The sequence below is a fragment of the Euleptes europaea genome, chromosome 6 (assembly GCF_029931775.1).
Source record: "Euleptes europaea isolate rEulEur1 chromosome 6, rEulEur1.hap1, whole genome shotgun sequence".
NCBI classification, from domain to species: domain Eukaryota; kingdom Metazoa; phylum Chordata; class Lepidosauria; order Squamata; family Sphaerodactylidae; genus Euleptes; species Euleptes europaea.
The window spans coordinates 59,235,977-59,256,035 of NC_079317.1; the positions used below are offsets into that span (position 1 = coordinate 59,235,977).

General features: G+C 39.1%; 1 protein-coding gene across 23 annotated transcripts in view; it reads right to left on the reverse strand.

The window, feature by feature from the left end:
- MADD (MAP kinase activating death domain) overlaps positions 1 to 20,059 on the reverse strand; it is a 67,014-nt gene that overhangs the window by 20,247 nt on the left and 26,708 nt on the right. For 6 of the 23 annotated variants that reach the window (XM_056851361.1, XM_056851350.1, XM_056851347.1 and 3 more), the window contains 11 exons: positions 17,719 to 17,772; positions 13,318 to 13,418; positions 12,894 to 12,977; positions 10,261 to 10,419; positions 9,686 to 9,794; positions 8,734 to 8,796; positions 8,221 to 8,341; positions 4,903 to 5,008; positions 3,754 to 3,864; positions 1,209 to 1,316; positions 955 to 1,119 (listed from right to left, as the gene is read on the reverse strand). In XM_056851361.1, coding sequence (XP_056707339.1) covers positions 955 to 1,119; positions 1,209 to 1,316; positions 3,754 to 3,864; positions 4,903 to 5,008; positions 8,221 to 8,341; positions 8,734 to 8,796; positions 9,686 to 9,794; positions 10,261 to 10,419; positions 12,894 to 12,977; positions 13,318 to 13,418; positions 17,719 to 17,772 — 1,181 coding nt within the window. The remainder of the gene's footprint in view (positions 1 to 954; positions 1,120 to 1,208; positions 1,317 to 3,753; positions 3,865 to 4,902; positions 5,009 to 8,220; positions 8,342 to 8,733; positions 8,797 to 9,685; positions 9,795 to 10,260; positions 10,420 to 12,893; positions 12,978 to 13,317; positions 13,419 to 17,718; positions 17,773 to 20,059) is intronic. The other 17 variants (XM_056851366.1, XM_056851363.1, XM_056851357.1 and 14 more) reach the window with 7 other exon arrangements.

Sequence of the window (20,059 nt, forward strand, 5' to 3'; positions counted from 1 at the left end):
CTATGGTGTACGGGCATCTGGAATACTGTGTACCATTCTGGTCATCATACCTTAAAATGGATACTGCAGAGCTGAAAAAAGTACAAGAGAGGGCAACCAAGATGATTAAGGAGTTGGAGCACCTTTCCTATGAGAAAGGCTAAAGAGGCTGGAGGTTTCCATTTTTAGAAATAAGATGACTAAGGGAGGAAAATGATATAGGTTTATTATATTATGCATGGGGGTGCAGAAAGTGGCTTGAGAGCTTTTTCTCCCTCCCCCATCATACTAGACCTTGAGGGCACATCCAATGAAGCTGATGGGCAACAGGTTCAGAACAGACAAAAGGATATGCTTCTTTTACACAATGCGGAATTGAATTGTGAAATCAGTCAGTCGATGTAGTGATGGGCACAAACACAGATGACTTAAGAAGAGTGTTAGACATATTCATGGAGGAGAGGTCCATCAATGGCTACTAGCCATGGCGGCTAAAGGGAAGGATCAGCAAACCTCTGAATACCACTGCTATATGTCAACACTAGGAGAAAGCCTTGGCCTCTATGCCTTGTTTGTTTGCCCTCTAGGGCAACTGACAGTCCACTATGTGAAAAAGGATGCTGGACTAATTGGCTACAGGTCAGATCCAGCAGAGTTCTTCCTATGTACAGGGATTACAACTGCATCAATCACATTTTAAACCCAAGATTAGGATGTCAGCAGTTTACTAGAAACATGGCACCTACATCTTACCTTTTGAAACCATGTTTAAAATGAAAATTGCTGACACAGATGACATATTATGCAACTTCACCCATGGAAACAATTTCAAGTTATACTCCATTCTCACACAGTACTAGTTAACGCTAATAACACAGGAAAATCTCAAATACAGAGAAGTCTGAGGCTATCAGACAAATGCCCTTTTATTTCTATTCTATTCTCGCTGTGACAAAAGTAGGACAGAAAATGTACCTTTTTGGTGTAGAACTTATTCAGCTGGGTCTCCTGGCCATTTCTCCTCCAGAGACACAGCACTTTAGTTTTGGGACAGTATGTCATATTGATGAGTTTTTCATACCACCAGCGTTCATATACAGTGCCAATGTTGCTCCTCAGCACAATACAATCATCGCATACCTGAAAGAACAAAGAGTCTTAAGATGGGAATCATCAAGCAAAACTCAATTCATATTACTGATTTTATGAACTTTTAATTTGTACTCTACCTCCATGAAAAAAATGTCTCCTGTTGTATCTGTCCCAGCATGCACAACAAATGTTTGCTTCTTGATGTGTCTGCTGCCGCTGGGTCGGATTGGGAGATCCCTGCCAACCTAAATAGAAAAGGGGGGGAGGGGAATCTCAGTTATGAACCTGCAACCTTTACTATAGTTCTATAGAAATGTAAACCTCATCCATAGCCAATACTGAGAGCATTCTATTCAAGACTGTTTCCAGTGTTTTAATCTACACTATTAACCTTTTTCAATACTAGGGACTACTTTAATGGTACAAAACTCTCCACACCTGAAGCCTTAAGAGTCAGAGGAGAATTATTTTTATTTCCTATATTATTTTAACAGAGAAACGATAACTATTTGACAGGCCTAATATACTTAATGCTACCCATGCTGAACCATCTCCTATCAAAAACAGTGGGACCACAACATGTTTAAACTTTGGCTAGATTTTACCCATGTTTATAAAGTATCACATATCTAATTTTGAACCTAGTTCCTGTCTAGGCAGAAAAACCCGGAGAATGGGTCCAGCTTCAGATAGAGGATATTCTTCTGCAGACCTGAGGGAACCCCCCCAGGTTTGCAGAAAAATGTAGAACACCTACCCATAAAATGGAGGGGGGTTAAACCACCCCAAAGAGAGGAACAGACAGCATAAGGGAATGTCCCCCTTTGTGGTGACTGTGGGTCAGGCAGAGGAGTGGGACCCGCTACTGCTGCCCAAGCTGGGTGGTTGACAGAGAGCTGAAGCCGCCATTAACACATGTGGCAGGCGAGTGGGCAGGAGGGGGAGCTCAGAGCTGCCACTGGAGCCACTGCCACATGTGTCCGGCAGGCAGAGGTGGCAGCGCTGCAAGCGGGCTGGGGGGAGGAGGACAGTGGAGCTGAAGCTGCCTCCCTCTACTTCCCCCACTGCATGAGCCAGGCAGCTGTTGGTGGTGGCTTTGCAGACCAGCGGCCCAGCAAGGAAGCATGGGGAGGGGGACAGTGGAATTTCCCCCCTCCCTAGTGAATCTTGTGTGTCTGCCACTTGTATATGCATGTTTTATACATACAACTTAAAAACACAATTTGCAGACATAACAACTACATATATTTTTAATCATGTGTGTGATGAGATTCGTGCACCAAGTTTAAAGAAGACAGACAACACCATTTTGGACTTTAAAGTTGCAGAATCGAGGGATGACAGACTGTTATAGAGAAGCCTAAATTGCATATAACAAAGAATAAATTAACCTTCCATGCTGGAATTCTATCCAATAATAGCTCCCCATAGTGAACTACAACTGCTTTTTTGTATAATATGGTTTGCTGAATCTTTCTAAATGTAAACTGAGATTGTACTATTTGTTTACAAAACAAATGCAATAAGATAGCCTTCTCACTAGGTTTCAGGAGATTGCTTTTTCAAGAAGCCCCAAAGTCATCACAGAAAAAACAATCAGCAGGTGTGTGGGAACAACAGAAAAACAGGCAACTCAGTTTTGACATAGCTAAAACACCAGAGAAAAAAACGTACATACACACACAACTGGAAGAAATTACTTTGGTTAGAATACAATCTAGCATCTGTGATACAACTTCTTCCTAAAAAGACAAATATAGCAGCTTGAAAAAGAAGGACAGAGTTTTTGTTTAGAAAGATTGTCACTGGGGTTGAGGCACAGTCTACTATTGTATCTATCTCCTCCTTAAATCTGCACAGGTAAAGGGGGAGATAGATACCATAGTAGACTGTGCCCCAACCCCAATGACAGTGGATACTAGCCCAAACACACCCCATAGGTAGGAGGCAGCAGGAATTTCCTATTGGAGCTCTGAAGATGATATCACAAGAAACCCAGAAAACCTTGGTATCTGGTTCCATTTTTCCAAGTAAGGTAGGTTCTGAACGAAACCAGATGCTAGGGAATCTGTGAGTATATTTCCCTAACTTTAAAAAATAGCAGTTGCACAGAGGCAAATTCAGAACAGGGTCACATGGGAAAAGAGAGGGTTTAAACTCTTTTACTCTCACAAGATTTTGTCAACTAATGAATCAGCCTTCACTCTTTGCTGCTGTTTATTGGAAGGGAAAAAATGGGTGCCCATCTTTTTTCCTCTAGGGTCCTGGGAAGCTGTTATTGTTTTTTAAAAACTGCTGGAAATATCTGATTATGGATTTCATAGTGCCTCCTGTAGTTATGCCCTAATTCTTTTCTCATGTGAGAAATTTACTATACCTGCAGTATTCAAGGTCAGGTCTGAGTCTCACCATCTCCTACCATAAAAAGTTATAACCACTAGTTATGACATCATAATGAATTTGTTTTAGACATTAACAGGAGGTTGTACAAAATAAATGTGTTCTGCAGCTGTGTAGTCTATTCGCTATATGTTAATATTGTACATGCTGTAGTAAATACATCATAAACTAACATTTTCAATTTTGCTGGCAATGACCAATGCCATTACAGCAGAGTATTCGCTAAGGACTAATCCATTCTCAAAGAGCAAAAACATACATAAGAGTATTTTTTAAACTTACTATATTGGGAAGTTTGTCAAGCGCATCATTTATTTGCTGACTGTGCACCAGTCCAATGTGAGATTTCCCCATCAATCGGCGTACCTTCTTCCTAATCTCAGTTTTGTTTACCTAAACAGCAAAAAACAGTACTTCGTTATTTATCTCTCCCTAGTTATAAACATCTCTCCCTAGTTATAAACATAGCCCTTGCACATAATGATCTGTATCTGAATATAGGTTTATGAACTTTTATTTGCCACTGACTGTGTTCCCAGAGAACGTTAGCTACGACAGAAAAAGTTTCTAGTCAAGTTAAGATGGGCAATTGGAAACCAAAACAATTAACAGAACCATCTTTTTCTTCTTAGACGCCACACCGTTTCCAAGGTGGATATTACTGGCATTGAAAGCAATGCACCCAGTTAGCAGAAACTCCTACGGAAAATGGCCAATAAGAAATTGTGTGCTTGCTGTTACATAAATTAAGTAATTGTAAAGAGGGAAGAGCTAAAATATACCCAACTTAAAAAAGATAGACATATTCATGGCATCTCATTATTTGGGCTATCAGTATTTATGGGGTTGACAACTGGTAACCCAATAATTTTTAGCCTTCTTGCTTCCTCCCCTAAGCATATTTTGAAGCAGTTCAAAGAGAGGAAGAGGTGACAACAGGAGTGAGTCGAAGACCAGCCTCCTTGTCAAGTGCAGTCATTCCTCATCGGTGTGCCTTTCCCTACAAGAAATGGGGAAGGGCAGGCACCTAAGACTGGGACACATGGATAAGAGAAGGGTTCCCTGTTTTTCCTGCTGTGCTGCCCTCTCAGTTTCCCCTTCGATTAACAGCAAATTGAGAGGCCAAAGCTTAAGAACTAGAAAAAGACCCCTCCTCTGGCTCAGGCACAGCATTCCTTCCCCCACAGATGCCCATCCCAGCTCCAAGCAACAGGAAGAGAAGAGACCCCTGGATTTTCTGGTAAATTATTTGGAGAGGAGAAGTTTGACCCTTCATGTGGTCCACTGACTTAACTAACTGATGTGCAGCACAAGTGTTATTTGGGGGGGAGGGAATTCCTCATGATCATATACAATGTTACTTTATGGCAACAGCTATCAAGAGCGGCACAAAAAAGTCCAAAATGAATCCAAACTATGAAAAAGTAGCACCTTCAACATAAGCATGAAGATTATCATATTGTGCAACAATGTAGCCAACAAGCGATCTTCGTCATCTTCTAAACGTTTGCGGTCATGTTCCCCGAGAGAAAGATACCTATGGGAAGAAACAGGCATGAAGTGATGCCAAAGGTGAACCTTCATCCAATTCACTGAAACAGGACAAAAATGCTTCCAGAAGGAAAATGAAGTAAACTAAAAATTACAAATGTGAAGGAATTCCCAAGTCCTAAATGTGAAGGAACAAATCCCTACTCTGCCATGGAAGCTTACTGGATGACTTCTGGCTAGTCACCCACTCTTAACCTAACCTACCTCACAGGGATGTTGTGATGATAAAATGGTTTACAGAAGAACAATGTAAGATGCTTTGGGGAGAAAAACGGGGTATAAATTAAGTAAATAATAAAGGAATAATTTCAGCCAAACTGTTCCAGGAAGCAGATACAAGGATGATCATTCATTTTCGCAACTGTCCTTTTTAAAAAAAATTTTTTATTGCTTTTATAATTAAACATACAAAAAAGGGAAAAAAAGAAAAAAAGAAAAAGATAATAATAATAGTAATAAAATCATAATCCAATACAAGAAAAAGAAACATAAAATACACAAAACATATACAGAGCACTATTACGACCAATGCTAATACATTATTATTTACTATCTTTTCTTTTAAAAAAAGGCCTATAGTGCCCCAAAACCCTACCACCCACCTAAGTGCCCTTCACCATTGGACTTCCGGCGAAGTGTTATGACAGTATATAAAAACCTATTATTATAATAATTAATTATCACATTGAACTATAATTCATTAACTATACCTTTAAAATCCGTTTTTGCCAATTTATCCCAATATGCGGCGGCCTTTAACCATGTGTGTTTAAATTCATCCATATCTTTACCATGTAAAGAGTCTGTAATTTTGGCCATCCGCATATACATCCATAGTTTTTCTCTCCACTCTTTAATTGAAGGTTTATTTATTTGCTTCCATTTTTTAGCAATTGTAATTCTTGCTGCGGCAAAACTGTATTGATATATGACTGTCACCTTTATCTAAATCTTTTTTTGGAATACCCAATAAACAAAAGGCAGGATCTTTTTTTATTTTCAGTTTAGTCAAATTATTAGTTTCATTCAAAACCAATCGCCAAAACCTCCTAATTTTTTTACAAAACCACCAAACATGCATGAATGTACCTATATCTGTTCCACATTTCCAGCAGAGAGCCTTATCGTCTTTTTTCATTTTACTTAATAATACTGGGTTATGTACCATCTATAAAACATTTTATATAAATTTTCTCTTAGTTCATTCGTAATAGTAAATTTAAATTCCTTTTTCCACAGATTTTCCCATATCTTCAAATCTATATTATAACCTAGATCCTTCATCCATTTCACCATCACTGGTTTAATCCTTTCCTGTTCTAAATTCATTTCTATAAATACTTTATAAATCCTTCCTATCAATCCTTTATTACCCTTAGATAGTATAATCTCAAATTTAGATTTGGTTTGATTAAAACCCAGCCTATTATCTTTACTAAATACATCCCTTAATTTATAGTACATAAACCAATCCTTAATTTGAAGTTCTTCTCGAGTTTCAGCACCCATAGAGAAATGACGGGAGTCTTTATATTCTATCATTTCTCTATATTTATTACAATCCAGATTTAAATGTGCAACTGTCCTTGTAGGGAAGATTTCTTACAGAGTTTGTTCATCCTGTCTTTGATTAGGATTACACTGATAACAGCATTTCTTTGAATGCTCTCATGTTGTTGCAATGCAATGACGGGGACCTACCCAGTAACAAGAAGTTCACATGACATTCTTTAGTTTTTAATTTTAAGTTTTAGTTTATTTTTTTCTGCCTCTTAACCATTATTGATTGGCCATCTTTATGCTTTTTCTTTAACTCTATGTCAGACTCTCCTTTTGGCTTCTAACTGGATACACTATGAGTGGCTAAGCATAGGGCAAAAGATTGAGTGGGACAATCAAAACTTTATGAACTGGGAGAGTTCAATTCAATTCAAGACCTTTATTGGCATACAATACAATAAGTGATCCAGGGAGAGTTCAATATAAACATGATAATAGGGAAAGGTTAAAGCAAGGAAATATGGAAGGGGCTGTCAAATACTGACCAATGAGAATGGGAAACACTTATAGAATAGCTCTGTTTTGCCAAATTTATAACACCTCTTATAATATCTGAAGACCTCATCGATTACCTGCCATGGCAAAAATAAGATGAAGTCTGGAAACAAGAATTTGAAGCATTATTGGTTACACACAGCTGTGTGGGTTCAACTCCTAACAGAGAAGAACAACCCACTCTCCGCATACAAGTCTTTTATCTATTTTGTACCAAGAAATAACTAAGGTAAAAGCTGGTTGGATTTTACAGTTACTGGGGTTGTGTTAGCTTTTAAATTGGCTGAACCTTACCTACTAAACAGTCAGTTGTGCTACGTCTGAAGTTCATTATTCAAGCCTGAAAATATATCCAACGGGATAAAATAGGCTAAGACTTGTTCGCATCAGTACCTAATTTCTTCTCCTCCCTGCAGATGTGACAGTCTCACTTAACAAACATGGAGCCTTAGGAACAAAGTGGCTTCCAGAATCTCCCCACCCCCTTTGGCCCTATTAGGGCCACATTCATATTTTCATTCTAGTGTACTGCTGTACTTACTGTTGAAAATCTTCCCATTTTTCTCTCTCTTTTGTTCTCAACATACTTAAACGCTGACCTGGATACCCAAGCTATACCAACCTTGTCAGATCTCATAAGCTAAGCAGGGTCAGCCCTGGGTAGTACCTGGATGTGAGACTCCCAAGGAAGTCTAGGGTTGGTACGCAGAGGCAGGCAATGGCAGACCACCTCTGAATGTCTCTTGCCCTAAAAACCCTTCAGGGTTGCCATAAGTTGGCTGTGACTGGATAGCAAAAAAAGTCAACAAATATGGTGTTGCCATTTTCTCCCTGCTGTATTCTTTTCTTCTCAGTTTGTTATTTCTACCTTCCCCTGACCCAGTAGAAGACACTACTTTGCTTATGCAAAGCCAAGAATACTATCTTTCCTAACCCCTGCCTTAAAAGACAATCAAGCAAAGGGCCAGCAGATCATATCACTAGAGGAAGTCTCTGCAGATCAAGAATAAAAGAGAGTTAAATACAGCTATGCCTAGAAGCATGTCACAGTAAAAAACCACATCCTGGATCCCCAAAAACTAGTTCAGTTTAAGATGAAATAGTGCAGAAAGGGATAAGCATGAAAGAATTAATGTAATTTACCTATCAATCATTTCTTGAGGCCCCTGGTCCATCCCCATTCCTTCTCTCTCTAACATCACAGCATCCAGAAAAGCATCTTCCCAAAACTGCATCTGGTCCCAGAGAGTTGAGCGTTCTTTACCTGGATAGTATTAAGTATATTAATCAAATGGTTCCATATTTCTGTGGTACAGAACTGAAATCTCCCCTCCCCCCAATCTATGCAGATGCTCCAAGAAGCTACACAAATCATGGAAATAAACCCACAGCAAAACCATAGTTTTGATAAAACACAAGCTCATTTTCCTATCCTAAACTAAACTGAGAACACTTCTAGTTCATCTCACAAGCTGCAGCTAGCTCTGCTAATGATGAACACCAACTTTCTTTCATTCTCTAAGCTCTGATAACATTATCTGAACAGAGAACAGTGATAATGCAGAAACAAGAATAGAAGAGGCCTGTGAAACACATGCATGACATTGCAGATTTTTTAAACAAACACACAGAAAAGCAGAGAGTATAAATTATTACTCAGAGAGAAGGTTTCCATGGCAGCATCCTCTAACTGGTCCCAGACAGATCCTTTATCCCTCCCTTTACAGTTCCAAGCAAGCAGCAACATGGCAGCAAAGAGGAAAAAATGAAAAATACAAGAAGAAAAAAAAGACTGAGCCATTTCTCTAGATTAGTGATACCCAGGTGAAAATGCACTGCAGGGAAAATGTCATGTATTCCAAAACCTGGTCAAAAAAGGGTCTGTGACTCTCCAAACATGTCAGTATATTCTGATCTTTAACATATTGTGCAAGTATATCACTTCTCAAGACACTATTTGTACACTTCAAGATATAATTTGGGGGCATGTTGAATCTATAATTATAGTATTTTGTAAGAAGTATCCTCACTTATCTGAAAGACGTTACACTATGTAAACAACATGGCATGGTAGGTATGTCAGAGATTACACAATGGAGACTTCAGTCCCTTAATCACTATCCCACTACTTTTTCTCCCTATCCCAAATAGATTGGAGGACAGCTGAGAATTAAACTATTTAAAGAATTATAATAATTTACATCTTCCTTCAATTTATTTGTACTGAATTTAAATGTGTTCTGATTTTTAGAAGTATGAAGGGATTATTAATTTGAACACTCTGATCATATGTTGTAGTCAAGTGAATCAACAAATTATTTTGAAAAAGACCATGAACTGTTAACTCAGAACGTTTTTGTAATGTGATGTAGCATTCAAATGAATGGTCATCATACATATACACAGAGTATCACTCCACGGTCACTTCACTGTGTCAGATATTTGTTAAAATCCACCCCTGTATTACTTTTGTTTCGAAAAATAATATAGCCAAGAATGGAATATCAATGCTATTTGCTGGAATGTTTAAGCTCTGAACAGCCCATATATGGTATAAAATCTAATAAACAACTGAAAGATAAGCTCAAAACTTCTAAAAATTTCTCACCGAGAAGACCTTCATAGAGATAAACTCGTTGGCTTGAATCCTCTAGAGCTCTCCCAGGACTGCTGCATTTATTATCTTTTATTGTTTGCTTTGAACTGTGAGATTTACCCTTTAAAAAGATCAAATTACAAAAGTCAGTTTAATCAAGCATGTCCTATTGTGCCACATTATATACCACTCAGCTGCCAATGTTATCTTGCAAACAAAACAGTAATATTACTGTGCAGAGGGATTCCAATCAGGTGAACACAGAGATAAGAAGCAGATTTTCAACCACTTCTCAATTAAAAATAAAATAAAATAAATTTTAAAATAAAAGAGGTCCAAAGAAACTGCATTGCCCCAACAAGTGTAAAGAAATCTTTATCACGCAGGACCAATTCAAACGTTATACAAAAACACTATAGTGCTGAACACCATAAAACACACAGAAGTAGTGTCAAATGCCACGTAGCTACAATTGGCACATTCATCAGGGAATGCAGCCCTTCTGTTCCTCTTCTAATGAGATAATGGATTTATTACATAATCCATTCAGTTACACAACTGCTAAGCAAAACCAAGCAAGTTCTTACAAAGATAGAGCTAGTAGCGGAGTTTGTCTCGATTTCACTGTCTGACACAGTGCCTCGTGATCCTGCCAGGTTTCCTCTACTCTCTCCACCAAGGCCATCACCAGCATTGCTGCTTAAGTCGCTGTCTGCTCCTAGCGTCTCCCCAGAGCTGTTGCTCACCTGAAGAGGGGGGGGAAAAAACAAGCAGTTTATGCTGTCTTGTCATTTACCATGAAGTCTAATATTTATCCACTTTGAAGTCGACTAGATGTCAAACATTCCATTATTACAATAAAAAATAAAATGTAAGATATATCTGTCCTGGGCCATGTTACAAAAGGAATCCAGCCTAATGAATCCCAGAATGCGAAAATACTGTTTCAAGGACAAGTGTTAGATTTTTGTTTAAAAGCCACAATGTTACATTATCAGAAGCAACAATAATTAGAAATAAAGAGCTGCTCCTCACCTCTTCAGTGAATATGTTAGGAAGAACTCAGACTCACAGAATGCTAATATTTCAGAAACATACACTGAAATAAATTTAGGCACAGCAGGACAATTTAAGATACCAGGTATAGTTACAACCAGATTCAATGCTTTCTAACTGGCATTTTACTCTTTCTTTGGCCTGGTTCATACATTGGGCAGCCCCCCTCCATGCACTCACTAGGGATGAGCAGATTCTTGCCAGTTCTGCTAAGATATGCCTTGGCCTCCATTCCTCTGGTTAAGAATATAATATTTCAGAATGCTGATAATGGATTGATGAGCAAAGACTTTTTTCACAGCACTACCCCCCTTTCCCCCTAAAATGAATAGATACATAGACAGACACTGCTTCTTGAGAAAAGGAATCTTTCTTTTTAATTTTTTTTTTTTACTTTGCACTGGAGTGCTGACACTCAGAAATAAAAAAATTAGGAAGATAATTTGTTTGTTCTTGGGAAACTGGGTATTATTTTTATTCTGTACTAGATTGCTAGTGTTGCTCCTGCACAAAGACGGAAGGAGAATTCCTGTGAGGTATGTTTATGCCTTTCTGTATCAGTACACAGGCGCAGAATCTGTGTGTATAAAGCGAACTCATAGGGTTCTCAAGGCAAGGGACTAACAGAGGTGGTTTGCCATTGCCTTCCTTGATGTAACGACCCTGGTATTCTTTGGTGATCTCCCATCCAAGTACTAACCAGGGCTGACCCTGCGTAGCTTCTGAGATCTGACAAGGCCATCCAGGTCAAGGCTCTGACACAGAACAGACTCAAATTTTTAAAAAACTTCCCCAGAAGAAATAGAGTTTCTATTTATTTTTTTCTGCACCAGTGAAGAGCAGTAATATTGTTAACAAAAATGTAAACCCCATTCTTCCTGGAATATATTTATTTATTCATTCTTTTTGCTTGACCCTAGGACTTAGTTTAATGTAATGACTTTCTTCCTCTGATTGACTTCCCATCGATAGTTGGCGCAAAGTACAGAAAAACTAATTCAGAAGAACCATGAATTCCAAAGTTATCAGTGACAATCCAGTTAAAAAAACTTCTAGCAATTCAATCTCCAAAATCCCTGGAAAGGTTCAAGTGGGGGGTGAGGATTTCACCTGCAGGAGCAGGCAGAGGTGCTTGCAAATTCTCCATCTGAGAGAGATTTTATGAACCAGCCCTCCACATGGGCTGCAGTAAAAAATCCCACCATTTGGACAGTTACAGCTGTTGGGGAAATTTGCAAATGTTTGAACGGGGGTGGGTGGGCTGAATACAGAATGTCATGGACTGCATCTTCAGTCAGTTAACAGCTCTGCACAATCCCATGTGAGCCATGCACTCACTAACAAACCTACTATAGATGCTCCTATAGATCATTGAATGAGGGCTGCCAAACATATGAATCCAACTTTTATAACATTAAAAAAGAGGATAGATTTTTTTAATACTCACTCTTTAATATTCTGTACACAGAAATGATGTTTTCAATCAACAAACTGTTTAAGCCACTGTACTTTGGCTTAAATAGGCATGTGTGTGTAAAGTGCCTTCAAGTCACAGCCGACTTATGGCGACCCCTTTTGGGGTTTTCATGGCAGGAGACTAACAGAGGTGGTTTGCCAGTGCCTTCCTCTGCACAGCAACCCTGGTATTCCTTGGTGGTCTCCCATCCAAATACTAACCAGGGCCGACCCTGCTTAGCTTCTGAGATCTGACAAGATCAGGCTAGCCTGGGTCATCCAGGTCAGGGCTAAATAGGCATAGACCTACTTATATACATGGGTCAAAATGTGTAATTTTGGTTAAAAGTAATGGCAAGTTTAGAACCAGGGTTCTTATATGTAATTAAAAGTCCTTGAACAAATTGACAGTTTGAAGCGTTTTCCCTAATCTAAATGGCAACTTTGTCACAATATAAACACAAAGGATATAGATAAGCACACAATGCAAAACTGTAGAGAGACACGGTATGCTAGGTAAGACCATGTACAGATCAAGGACACACTTTAAACGGCAGGGAGGTGGGGTGGAGACAGGACAGTCAGCATATGCCGAACACACTCTGAGCAACATCAGCACATGAAATTAGAAAACAGTGCATGCACACAAACAGGCCTGAAAAGAGTTGCTCAGATCAAGCCCCAGCATTGCACTCTGGCCATGCCCTACCACTGTGCTAACTTCAGAATCTTGGCTGGTGCTTCGGATCATAACAGCAGGTCCCACGCTGGCCACAGAGTCCAGATCACTCTTCTGAAGCCACAAACAGATGGGAAGAAATATAGTTCACATTAGGTATTCCCCATTTCAGTTTGGACACATGGTCAAGGCAATTCATTTGGAGCTACTCTACTAAGAAATGATTTCTAACTGCCCAGAATAAGCAACAAGAAATTCATAGATTTGAGACTGTCACTGGGATATCAATGCTTCTCCAAACTTGAATTTCTCACAAAAGATGGTCACAAGGGATTCTTACATGCGGTCACAAGGGATCCTTATGGTCACAACAGATTCTTACAAGCTCTTACCTAACCTCCCAATGAGAAACTATTTGAGAACCTCATTCAACAATAAATAAAACGGCACTCACCTGAGAAGTGGAGGTTAGACTTAAACCACTGTCTGCACTGATTTGGGACTTCTTCTCCTCAGTTTCTCCAAGATCAAAAAAATGTTTTGTACCTTCTGACCCTAAGCAGAGGTGAAAGGATATCTTGTTAGTCCAATAAGGCCAGGTCTGAAGACTGATGATCAAGTAAGACCAAGAGAAAGAACCAGAGCATCCGCTTTTCTACTTTCTCAGTACCATAAAGCAATATAACTTAGTTGGTCAAGGCCCCTGTTATATAAAATGTGTCAGTGTACGTCAGAAGCAGACCAACTTCCTTAAACAATTGAGCCATTTGGAAACAAATAAGAAAGGAGACAAAAAGAGTGTCAGACAGATTCTCATTGATACATGCCAAACACTACATGACTCTGGAAAGCCACTTCCTTTGCTCTTGGAAACAGGTTTTTTTTGGGGGGGGGGATTTTAACACCTTATTGCTTAATATCTTGGTAGCATCTTTGGTATTTTTGCCAGAAACAGCTTAAGTTCCCTCCCCCTTTGCTAATTAGGTTACACATTGCAGATTGGCCACCCAATCAGTCAAGAACAATAATATGTACTGAGAATTAAGCGCTTCAAGTTGGATATTTGGAGGATTCAAAAGCATTACATTGTCCAAGTAAAAATGCAACAAATGGCTCTCCAGAGCTTGCAACAACCTAAGTGAAACAGCGAATTTAGGTTTCAGCCGGTATGAAGGCATGCATCCATTATCCCTCTACATTCATAAATAAAATACTTTTTAAATGCTGAAGAGTTTTATACTACGTTCATGCAGCCCCCTATTCTTAATCTTCCCCAATGAGATGACAGACAGAAAGAAAATGGGTGAGAAGAGCGACAGAATCTTGGAAGGGTTAGGAAAACACTGCGCGACAGTCGCAAGGGGGCAGGAAAAGAATACACTACAGACTGTACATAGGTCACCATTAAGAGCTTGGAAGGAAGAAGAGACTGAACACAACGCTTCTGCCATAACCATATCTGCCAACTGTTCCACAACAGGGACACATGACCAGCACCTGGAGGATTTTTTTTTTTAAGTTATAGATCTAGGATGTGTACAGGCAATGTTATCTTGAAATTCTATGCACTCAGGGTAGCAATACCTTACATTCCATTAAATATGGTAAACTAGGAATTTGGAGGTGTGCATGTAACTGTGTGTAATAGTAGTATCACTAGATAGCACTAGATAGCACCAGCATCAGAAAAAGAGAAAAAGTGGACGCAAAAGGGGGGAAGGGGGGGAACAATATATATGATGAACGTGAACAAATAACTATTGGTGTGCGTTTTGGAATGATCAGATTACTCATGAATGGTGAAGCCATTAGGAAAAATGTTTAGCTCATCCCAATGGTATTATATACCTGCTCATAAGTATTTTAAAGAGATAACATTTTAAAAGAGTATTTTAATAAATCAATAGTAGTTTTATAACTTTAGCTTAACTATTTTAACAATATCTCCAACACATTAGCATAGCATATAGATACCTCCTCATGATGCTAGGAATGCTCTTTTGGAAAGTAAGCAGAGAAGTAAAATTTTAAAATTCCTTTAATGAGTCAAAAACGGTGACAACACTAACCTGAATAATCTATAGATCAATATACACAGATTTAAAATGTAGATTTCTAATCATAATTGAAAGATGTGATTGACTGTGATTCAGTTAGCACTGTGAATGGGACATTCACTGCTCATGGCACTGCTATAAACCAAACTGCAGGCACAGAGAAGGTAAGCAGTCAATTTCTTCAGGATACATAAAAATATACTTTCATTAAATACCTTCAAAAATATCAGCTGTGTCAATCAGTAAACTGCTCTCACACACACAAAACTGACAACAAGAAAACTACCTTTAAGTACTTGGTCAGTTTAAGCCAAAAGTCCACGTTCATGGGTGAAATAAAAACTAGCTTCAAAATGAAAATAACCTAACAATTAACAAGTGATACCAGACTTTAATTACTGTACCTGAGGACATAATTATGCATCTACGTAATTAAACTCCACTGAAAGCTATGGGAGCGTACTCAGTTTCTGTGCATTCACTGGTTGAATTCTGTTGCAGAACAGAATCTACAGCTGCATGTTTACATCGTTCTGTTATCAGAATGAGGGAAACTCTTTCAAAGTCTGTTCTACTTCCCCTTTCTCAGTACTTTTGGATAAAATGCACTTTCTAAAAACTGGAGAATTGAGAACTCCCTAGAAAATCATCTAAGTCCAACCCTCAGTTTCAAGACAATCTATGACGTAACCGAAGCATCCTTGACCGATGCCTTTCCTTCAAAGGGAGCATCCTTTAAAGTTTAAAAGAACCTACCACCAGGACTAAATAAATCCAGTCCAATTTACTGTATGCATCAAACAGACATCTCTGGCTGCTTCCACATGGACGTTTTTTCCTCCATCTTCAATTCCAAACTGGAGCGGGCTTGGGAGGTTTTTGGGCACTTCCACATGACATCATATTGCAATCATTCTGCTCCTAGGTTTTCTCTGTCCTCAATATGCTCATTCCCAAACTTGTTTTACTCTGATCTTTTTGGAGAGATTGCAATTCAAGTGTGCTCACATGCCATCTGGAATGAATGGTGCACATTTTCCTGCCCTGTAAAGGTCCCATCCACATTGGTGACTTTTTCCTACAGTCAACCCTCCTGTAGCAGGCAATATTTCCCCACCATTTTTTCCTGCCATATGACCAGAAGGCTTTTTGAAAGATTTTTTAAAAAAACTGATGAAGGGAGCTTTGACTCTTGAAAGGTTATACCCCAAAAATCTTGTTAGTCTCTTAGGTGCTATTGGACTCGATTCACATTCTTCTATTCCAGACCAGCATGGCTACCCTCCTTAAAATGGTAAGTTATACAGTGCCAACATGACCTATTGCTACTTATCTATTTAATTTTCTATTACATTTCTATATCTATATCTATTACATTTTCAGAAATGTTATAACACAGTAGCATATATGTGAATAACAAAAAAGGGGTGGTGAGTTACTATAGCAACTGTGACAAGCCCACCTCGAGAGCCAAAGTAGATGGAGCTGCTGTGGAACACATGTGAAAAAGTTGGAAGACAAAGGAAAGTGCACAGAAAACTCCCAAGTGTGGTTGCTCTTATCAACACGCCTCTCTGCATTTCTACCAGCAATGAAAGCAACATGGAGACTCCTCATTGTGTGGAAGCAGCCTTGGTTAAATACTAGTAGCCCAATGAGAGTTATCTTGTATGCAGAAATCTAACCAAATTTGCATTCACAATATTTATTAGGCATGAAATTATGGGCAACTTAGAGGTCACAAAGAGGTCTGCCAGCTTATAAACCCTATTAAATACATTAACAAGGAATGGGCACAAATACCACCAAACATCACTCATAGTAACATCTGCAAGATCTGCCCAAGTATTCAAGTATTTAGTGGTATCCTCTTGGGCATACTATGTATTACATACTGTAGTTGCATGTAAGGAAAACCTGGTAATTCATTTTCCTTTGCAAAGTGCATCTGAGAGGAAGCACTCTGGAGAATAAACAGAGATAAAGAAAATATTTCATCTTTCCCTGCTAGCCCATTTTCCTCTGAAATTCTCCTCCCAGACTACTTGGCCCCACTAGTACTGGAGCTGCAGTATAATGTGCAGTATGTCCCATATCCCTGCCAAATCTACAAACACATTACCTTTTCAACCTCCATTTGTCACATAATACATGTTTCTAGAAGTTATATATCATCACAGTCATGATTATACATTACACACAAGTGAATATATTGTTTATAATTTTGTGCATATGAACAGCTAATTTTTAAGAAAAGAAACAGCAGAACCTTGAAGCAGACCTTCACTGGCCTGCTATCCAAGGACCAGTGTGCTGTCCAGGGCACAAAATGCCCAGAAAAATCATACTGTGCTTTCCACCACCAGTTACTAATCAATACCTGTTTCATTATACTCCATAATAACTGATCGGTGCTGTTAATAATTTTGGACTATTCACTTGGGGCATCATCAATTGCTGGAGAAATATAGGACAAAACCTCTCCACACAGAACACTCCTTGATGTAAACATATAGCTGAGGCCTTCAGAGGCTCCTAAAAGAAGCCTGGCCTAAATCTATTTCAGATTCAGTGATAAGAATGGGTTTTGAAGCTTGGATAGAGGAGTCAGTAGATTTTTCTCCTCTCCTGGTGAGAAGAGTTGTTCAGCATAACCCAGCACTAAATTTCCTTACGAAATAGTGACCTCCTTCGTCTGCCCTACGGTGCATGTGGCATGGGTGCTCAAAGGCTGGGGGAGTTGGCAGTTATGGGGAGGCCTGGGAAGTGTCAGGTTTCTGTGCTTATCGTGTCCTTACTCGGTTTTTCCAAAGCCTTTTGCTTTGTCACTTCCTGGTGCTTGTTCCACAATTCTACTCAAGATGCAATGCAAGCAGGAGAGAAAGACAGAAAAAGTGTCAGCAGCTGAGGCAGAAATGGAAAACAGAAACAAAACAAAACTAAGCCACCCAACTCTGAACTGCCAAAGCAGAGCTTAATGATAACTGATATGTGAAAACATATTTCTTCAGTCAGATCAGCAGTAGAGAGGTATAATCTTCCATTGTTAGATTTCAAGAATACTACTAATGTACAGTTAATTGGCTAAGGGGGAAAAAACCCTGCTCCAGGTAAGACTCACCTGATCTCATCTGACTTCATAAAAGTGACAGATCAAGAGACATATTGTCAGAAATATGCTGCATTCAAACTGCAATGTTGAGAGAAAAAACTTTGTTTCTAATTTTATGAAATACTGATGCCTCCCAATACACACCAAAAAAGGGTATCTTTAAAGATTAATTTTGGTCTTGCTTCCTGCTCTTCTAGCCTTCCATGTGTTGAATATATCATCCAAGTTATGTTAATCCAGACAAAAAGAATACAAAATATTAGCTCACATCACACTTCCAAATATGACAGGTATTCAGGGCTCTCTACAAAAACGACACAACTCTATGCAGCTCACTCACTAAACCCCAAAACACTGCAGCAGTCTATGGATCAGACAAGATACAATTTGGGAGATCCATCTCATGGTCTTCCTGACCCCCTTGTGGCTGCTTTGAAAATGAAATAAGTGGTACCGAGGGAAAGGGATGTTTAACTCTTTCTTCCTATGCCACATTACAGATAACTCAAGTTGTCTGGGATCCCCACCCTCTGTCCTATGAAACATGTGAGCTGTAGATTCTTCTCAATTCCTCCATTTATGTTACCCTGTTTGGATTGTAACTGCAGCACACATGGAGAAGGGGCTTCAGCCTCCTTCTCACACATACCATTTTCCTGATCTGAAAAGTCTGGGGTGGGAGACTCACAAGTGTACACACGGGTTTTCCCAACAGGCCAAGTATCACATCCACAGGACTGTTAATGGTTGGAAAAACAGCACATAGGGAAGGATTAAGATGCTTCTCCACAAGTGCCACAGTCACAATCCGAATTGGGCCCAGAGCAAATGGGAACTGAGGAGAAAATGCATCTGACATGAGACGTACACAGAACATAGTGTGGGGCCATAGGTCCCACATGTGTTCTCAGCAATGTGTGAAGCTCTGCATCCTCTTGGGGTGGGGGGGGGGGAGATGCAATCATTCTGTTGCTGAAAAACTTCAGTAATTCCAGGTGGTGGCCTGGTGGCCCAATGGCACAGTCTCAAATCAGAACACAAGAAATTCCAGCAGGAACACTGCAGTTCATCCCCTCTCTCCCCTCTATAAGGCAGAAGCTGGGAATGCTACAAGGAAGACAGGAAACTCTGCTCTCACCAGACCAGAGCTGAAAAGGCAAGGGAAACAGTGCAGAAGATTACTTTACCAATCTGAAGTGGAACCAGGGCATGGAAAAGTATAGATAGAAACTGGATCAGAAATTGGTTCAGAAATTGCTTGCAAGAGAAGGGGATCATGAGCAATAAACTGTACTAATAAATGAGGACTGAGGTTTCTGCAATGATACAAGAGAGCTAAGCACAGCACATACTTTTTTTGGTGAAAGGACAACAAATACTGGGCAAGAGATGAGAAAGATGGTTGCTAGCTAGTTGGCTTTACCAACTATAATAACAACAATATTGTCTGAAGTACATTTTCACAATAGCAACGAGCATACGCAAACCTACAAACAAGATTTCTTCCTTAGGACCTCCAATGTTAATTAGGGCTGAATATACAATCACTGCTCTGGTCCTTTCTATATCTTTTATAACTCAGCTCCCTTCTTAGGCATATTGGTTCAAGAATGATTCTGTATCTGTTAAACAGATACATGTGTGTGTGTTGTGTGGGGGAATCATATTTCAGAAACAAATCTGATATATTTGATAACAATAATCTCGTATCTTTGTACAGACACTGGATACTGGATGACCTTGCATGTAGTTGAATGTCATTTCTCTTGTGCTACAAACCTTCAAAAATTGGTTTTCTTCCATTCACAGATTAACCATAAATGCCCAGACACTAGTCCCTCAGGAAAGATTTAGATTTTTTTTCCTAAATGGGTTCTAACCAAATGCTGCAATAAATCTAATCCTATTAAAATTATATATTAATCAGGAGCAACACTGTTTGTACCAATATAAGAATTTAAATACTGGAACACAACAGCTTGTTTAAAGGGTATTTAACATATAAGAGAACAATATGATTAGGTTTA